The sequence below is a fragment of the Chlorella variabilis genome (assembly GCF_000147415.1).
Source record: "Chlorella variabilis unplaced genomic scaffold CHLNCscaffold_1, whole genome shotgun sequence".
Lineage (NCBI taxonomy): Eukaryota > Viridiplantae > Chlorophyta > Trebouxiophyceae > Chlorellales > Chlorellaceae > Chlorella > Chlorella variabilis.
Genome location: NW_005435087.1, coordinates 1,884,964 through 1,891,356, shown reverse-complemented (window position 1 = coordinate 1,891,356; position 6,393 = coordinate 1,884,964). Strand labels below are relative to the sequence as shown.

General features: G+C 71.0%; 1 protein-coding gene across 1 annotated transcript; it reads left to right on the top strand.

Annotated features, from left to right (window-relative positions):
* Positions 1 to 5,837: 5,837 nt before the first annotated feature.
* Positions 5,838 to 6,159, top strand: CHLNCDRAFT_14787 (hypothetical protein; the record flags this gene model as incomplete). The annotated part of the gene is made up of 2 exons (XM_005852127.1): positions 5,838 to 5,904; positions 6,059 to 6,159. Coding segments are annotated over 2 exons (168 nt in total), but the record flags the coding sequence as incomplete, so codon positions are not given.
* Between the last annotated feature and the right edge of the window lie 234 nt (positions 6,160 to 6,393).

Genomic DNA, 6,393 nt, shown 5'->3' with positions numbered 1-6,393 from the left:
ACACCCCCGCCCCCCCACCCACCACAGGCACACACACCGCACCACACCACACCACACCTCACCGCACCGCACCGCACCGCACCTTGAGGCGGTGCGCCTCGTCGCACACCACCAGCTCGAACCTCTTGGCCGCCACCGCTGCCTGGTTGAGGCGGAAGACGTCGTACGACATGATGCAGACGGCGGCGGACTGGCGCCCAGCGGGCGCGTACGCCGCCAGCCGTGCCAGCTCCTTCTGCGGGTGGCGCAGCCGGGGACGAGAGGGTGGTGGTGGTTTTGTGCATGAGGGTGCATGGGGGTGTGTTGGTGAGTGTGTGTGTGTGTGAAAGGTGGGAGGACAGCAGAGCCCGGGCGAGTCAGATGCATGCACGTGCAGACGCTGGAAAGCTGCGGCGGCACTGCTGGGGCTGCGGCTGCGGTTGGCCTGCGCCCTGGGCTGCCCGTCGCACCTTGAGCTGCGCCGCATCCTCAATCACCGTGGCTTTGATGCGGCCGCCCACCCACTTGTCCACCTCCCGCCCTGCAGGGCACGGCAGGGGTGCCCTCGCTGGGCTGCTCTCGCGCAGCTGTGGCGGCAGCTGCGCCCAACATGACATTCCCTGCAGCCGCCTGCAGCCGCTCGCAGGTCCCTCCTTGCGGCCGCCTGCAGCGCCAGCACCTTCCGGCCAGCAGCCAGCCTGCCACGCTGTGACACCCAGCCCCCGCTAGCCAGCCAGCCTACCACGCACCCCAGTTGGCCACCAGGGACGTAGGGGTGATGACCAGGGCGCGGCTGCAGGTGGGGCGCCCCTGCAGCCCCGTGGTGAGCAGCACCCACATGACGCAGATGCTCTGGAAGGTCTTGCCCAGGCCCATGCTGTCAGACTGCAGGGCAGGGGCAGCAGGCGGCGGCGGCGGGCATGCCAGGTGGCGACAGGTGGCGACAGCTGGGCCGGGGCTTCCATGGGCCGACGGAAGGGTATGGCGGGACGGCTAGGCGGGCAGCGGCAGCGCGCACGCCACGCCGCCTCGAGCCAGCCGCCAGCTCAGCAAGGCCGCCCGCCTGCAGAATGATGCCTGCCTGCCTGGCGCCCCCACCTGGATGCACCCGCGAAACGCCGGGTCCTTCAGCCCAGCCAGGCACTTGAACATGAACTGCACCTGCACAAGAGTGGAGGCGGCGGCGGCGCGCCTGGCGGCAGCACCTCCGGCCACAGGCGCATGCCTGGGACAGGCTGCGCCGACAATGCCGCTGCTGGCTGGCTGGCTGGCTGGCATGCCCGGTAGGACGGGCGCTGCGAGTCCCCAGAGTCCCAGAGCCGCTGTGGCACATGCGCACGGGGGCACCCGCCCTGCAGGGCCGGCAGGTGGGCCTCGCTCCCAGGGCGCGGGCCTCACCCCCTCCACTTGGTGCGGGCGCAGCTTGCCGGCGATGAACTTGTCCACCAGCACCCGCGTGTACGCCGGCTGCCCCTCGCCCGGCGGCGGCAGGTCTGCGGGCGCGGGCACGGCGCGGGCATGGCGGGAGGCGGTCAGTCCAGGGGAGGCCGGCGCAGGCGCCAGCGATGGGCGAGGCCCTCCACGTGTGCAAGGACCTGCCCGGCCCGCTGCGTGCTCCCCGCTGGCGCAGCGCGGGCCCTGGAGCGCTTCTGCAGAGCGGCAGCCTTTCTTTCTCTCCTCTGGCCCTTGCCTGGGTACTCTCCCGGGTCAAACAGCACCACATCCGGCGCCTCTGTGTCGTCTGCCAGCCCCTCGCCCAGCCGCCGCCCGATCTTGACCTCCCGCGTCACCTGCTGCAGCAACCCGCCCGGTCCCAGCAGCGCCAGGCGGCTGAAGTCGATGCCCACCTTGACGTTGCGTCCGTTGGCGTCGGGGCGGGAGGGCATGGGAGGCTGTGGCAGGGGGCGGCGGGGTGGGGCTTACAGGGCGGCGGGCGTGCGGGTGGCAAGTCAACCTTGGATCCAAGCATGGGCGCAGGTTTGGCGCAAAGCTGCCCAGCACCCAGCGTCACGTGCTGGCACAGGCGGCAGGCCGGTTGCAGACCATGCGCGGCGGCCGCCGTCGCCGCCGCCGCGGGCGCACCTTGAAGGGCTTGCGGATGGCGCGCAGGGCAGCTGTGGAGCAGGACATGCCCCCCACCAGCACCACCTCGCTCGCCTGGTTGCCCCTGAGCTGCTCATTCTGCTCCTCCGCCTCGCCCTCGAGCTGCTTCCGCTTGGGAGCCATCCCAGCGGCCTCCAGCCAAGCCCTATCGTCCTGTGGACAGCAGGGCAGGGGCTCCTGCTGATAGAGAGAGGCTGGACTGCGAACGAGGGCAACTTCAGTAGCTCGGAGGCTTTCTTTCTAAAATGGCGGTCAAACACTAGGCGAGGGTGTCATGAGGAACGAGGGCATGACACGGCAGGCAACCGGCCCAGCAGAGGAGGGCTGGTGTGCCAAGCAAGGCGGCGACAGCCCAGTGCTCGAGCAGCAGGCGGCGGCGGCAGCGCAGGGCAAGTCCAATGCTGGAAATCCATGGCTTTTGCAAAAACTATCTATGCTGCACAAGAAGTATGCCGTGAGTGCAGCCAGCCAGCACGTTGACTTCCTGGAACCCACCGTTGGTGCTGCCTCCCGCCCGCCCGTCTGCCGCCGCCAACCGCGGGCGCCGAGCGCCGCGATTAACCGCGCTGGCCTAGCATCAGAGGCATCCCAACCGTCCCATTTCCAAATGATGGGTGGATGTATCTGACGGCGATCTCCCACTGTTTCTGTGCAATCGGCTGAGCTGCATGCAGCCCTTGTTGTGTTGTTGCCGCCTCCCGCCCGTCGCCGCCCGACGCCAGGCCCCCGCCGGCTGCGTATGGCGCAGCTAGCCAGGCGTCTCCATCGATCCTACTGCCTTTCTGTGCATCCCTGGAGCGGCCAGTTGCGCTTCTCCAGCCATTCGGTCACGAGCGCCACGGGAGCAGGGCTCTGTTGGCCCGTTGGCGTGCTTGCAGCGCTCCCAGTGTGGATGGACAAATCACAGATCGCCCGATTTGTATTCCCCGATACGGTGGCTGCCTGCAGCAGGCGTCGCGACGGACGTCTCGCTACTGCACACAACCCTGGCGGCACCGAGATATCCTACCGATTCATCAACTGTATGCAGCATTAGGTAGCGGCACCCCGTGACGACCACGCTGCCGATCACTTCGCATCTGCAATGCAGCATGGCCATGCCGGAGGCCCTTCTGCCCAGCAGAGCGTGGCGCAGGGGCAGAATGCGGCGGTCCCAGCCGACGCGGAGGCCGCCCGGCAAGCGGCACTGCTCCACGTGCTCGCCGCTGTGCGGGCCGCCACGCAGACGGCGGCCGCTCACAACCAGCCTGGCGGCACCCCCCTCGGCAGCGCCAGGCAGCCGCAGCCCTTTGCGTCGCCGCAGCCACAGCCTGAAGCTGCACCGGCCAGCCTGATCACGCCGGCATGGTCGAGCGGCGGCGCCGCTGCGTCGGCGGCAGCCCCGTTGGCCGGCGCCGCGAGCGGTCTTCTCAGCCCCATCACGCCTGCACAGCAGCGCCCGGCGAGCGCCTTCCAGCCGGGGCAGCAGGATGCAAGCGGCTCTGCTGGCGGCGCCGGTCACCAGGGGCCCTCGCTGCCCGCCCTGCTCATCCCGTACTGGTCAGCCGGCGGCAGCAGCGGCGGCGGCGGCACCCTTGGCACCTGGGGCGCTCCCGGCAGCGCCGGCCTCCAGGCCCCGCCCATCGCCCTCCAAGTCCTCCCCCAGGCCTCGCCGCCCTGGACCCCCTCTGCACCCGGGGCTGCTCACCCGCTGGGCCCTCTTTACAGCGCTGGCGCGGGCGCGGGCGGCGCACCGGGCAGCAGCAGCCACCAGCCGGCGGCAGGCCCGCCCACCCTCTTCCAGCTTCCCCTCTGGTCTGCAGCCGACGTGCTGCCCGCCACGCTGGGCCACGCCGGCCTGCCCGCCGTGCTGGCCGGGCTGGCGGCGCCGGGCAGCGCGCCGCCGCCGCCCATGCCGCTGCCCGCGGGGCGCGGCGAGGGCGGCGGGGCCGACGACGTGCAGCGCGGCTGGAGGGCGCCCCGGAGTGAGTGCTGCGCCATGCTGGCGCGTCGCCTGCACTGTTCCGGCTCCTGCCTTGGCCACCAGCTGCGCCCCACCTGCCCACCACCACCTGCCCACCACCTGCCCACCAGCTGCTGCCCACACCGCTGCCCCGCTGCCTGCACCCCTCTCGCTTGCCGCCGCGCTCAGCGCCCGCACCCGCCGGCCCTCTTCTTTCCCGCGCCCCTCCACCCCGGCCTCTCTCCGCCTTCTCCCTCTCCCCACCCCCGCCCACTCCCTGCAGGGAAGCGCGCCCGCATCATGCGCGAGGGCCAGCTCACCATGATTCTGTACGGCGCCAACGAGGCGCTGCTGTGGACGCGCAGGGTGGCAGCCTTCCAGCACGTCATGAGGTGCGCGTGTGTGTGTGTGTGTGTGTGTGTGTGTGTGTGTGTGTGTGTGTGTGTGTGTGTGTGTGTGTGTGTGTGTGTCTGTGTCTGTGTGTCTGTGTGTGTGTGCGTGTGTGCGTGTGTATGTGTGTCAGAGAATGAGAGAAAGGGAGGGATGCGCGTGCATGCATGCGTCAGGAGGCGGGAGGGGGCGGCCTGCGCGGGCTGGCTGCGTGTGGCGCTGTTCTGCGCTGGCGGCATGCGGCCCCTCGCCATCCACCGCGCCAAACCGCCCGCCCCGCTGTGCGCGCTGCGCGCAGGGGCGTGCTGGGCGACCGCCGCCTCACCTTCAACTGGGGCGGCAGCGTGCTGGACTCTGTGGTGGGCGTCTTCCTCACGCAGGCATGGCCGCTGGGCCTGGGGGTGGCTGCTGCCGCTGCTGCTGGGGGGTGGGGGTGGGTGCTCTGTGGCCTGTGGTGGCGCCGCTGCTGCTCGGGGTGTGCTGTGCCTCCCGCGCTGCTGCCTCCTTGCCCTGCCTTGCCTTGCTTGCTTTCTCTCTCTCTCGCCCTCACTCTCGCCCTCACTCTCGCACTCTCGCTCTCGCACTCTCATCCTTTCCGGCAGGCGCTCGTTTGCCCCCGCCTGCCCTCCACCCGCCCTGCTCCCGCCCTCCTCCTCCCCGCCCCTCCTCACCCCTTAGAATGTGGCGGACCACCTGTCCAGCCGAGCCTACATGGAGCTGGCCAGCCGCTTCCCGCCGCCACGCCGCCGCCGGCAGGCGCAGGGCGGCGCTGCCGACGCCGGCGGCGGCGGGGATGGCGGCGACGGCGGGTGGGGTGGGTGCGAGGACAGCGTGGACTGGGAGGCGGTGCGCACCTCCAGCCACGAGGCGCTGTCTGACGCCATCAAGTGCCGTGGCATGCAGCACAGGTGCTGCGAGGCTGGCCATTCGTGCCGCCCTGCTCGTGCTTCCCCCTGTATTGCATGATCACCCGTACCACGCGCCCGAGCTGCACACACCTGCTCTGCACACCCGCGCTTCCCGTACCAATCTGTACCGCAGGCTGGCGGTACAGATCATCGAGTTCCTCAACTCGATCCGCCTCCACAACCTGGCCCGCCTGCGCAAGCAGCGGCGTGCCGCTGACAAGGAGGCTGAGGCGGGCGTGGGCGCGGTGCTGGACGCCATGCTGGACGCTGCGGCCGCCAGCGACGCGTTTGAGGCGTGCGCGGGCGTGGCGGCAACGGCGGCGTGGGACGGCATCCGCGGCAGCGGCGGCGGCAACGGCAGCGGCAGCCCGCGCCGCCGCCACATCACCCTGGCATATGAGGAGGAGCGGGGGGAGGGGGCGGCGGCGGCGGCGCGGCCGCCAGCTGCTGTGGCACCGGCGGCGGGAGGGGGCGGCGGCGTGGGCGGCGGCGAGGAGGCGGCGCCCGCACAGCTGCTGTCTCTGGAGTGGTTGCGGGATGCTCCCGATGAGGTAGCCCGCAATTACCTGATGAACATCAACGGTGAAGTGGGGCGGGACTGCACGGCGTGGTGCTGCTGTGGTGCCGCTGCGTATGGCCATTGCTGTGTTGCCTCAGGCCCCGCACCGCCTGCCCTCAACCCTCCCCCCCTTGACCTGCCGCACCCTCCGCCTCCTCCCGCCTGCCCGCCGTGCAGGGCTGGGCCGCAAGAGCGTGGGCTGCATCATGCTGCTGTGCCTGGGCAAGAAGGAGTTTCCCGTGGACACAAACGTGGGACGCATCTGCGCACGGTGGGTGCGGGTGCGGGCGCAGCGGCGCCGGGTGCGGCGCGTTATGCGGCGTGCTGTGCGCGTGCGTGGGTTGTGCGGGCGGCGGCGACGGCGCGCGGCCACGCGCTCCACGCTTCGCCCCGCTCCATCCCCTTCTGCCCTGCCCGCTCACGCGCACGTGCCGCCGCTGCTGCCGCCTTCGAGCGCCCACACCTCTCCCCTGCCTCCCCTGCGCCCTTTGCCGGCCCCCACCTACCACCCA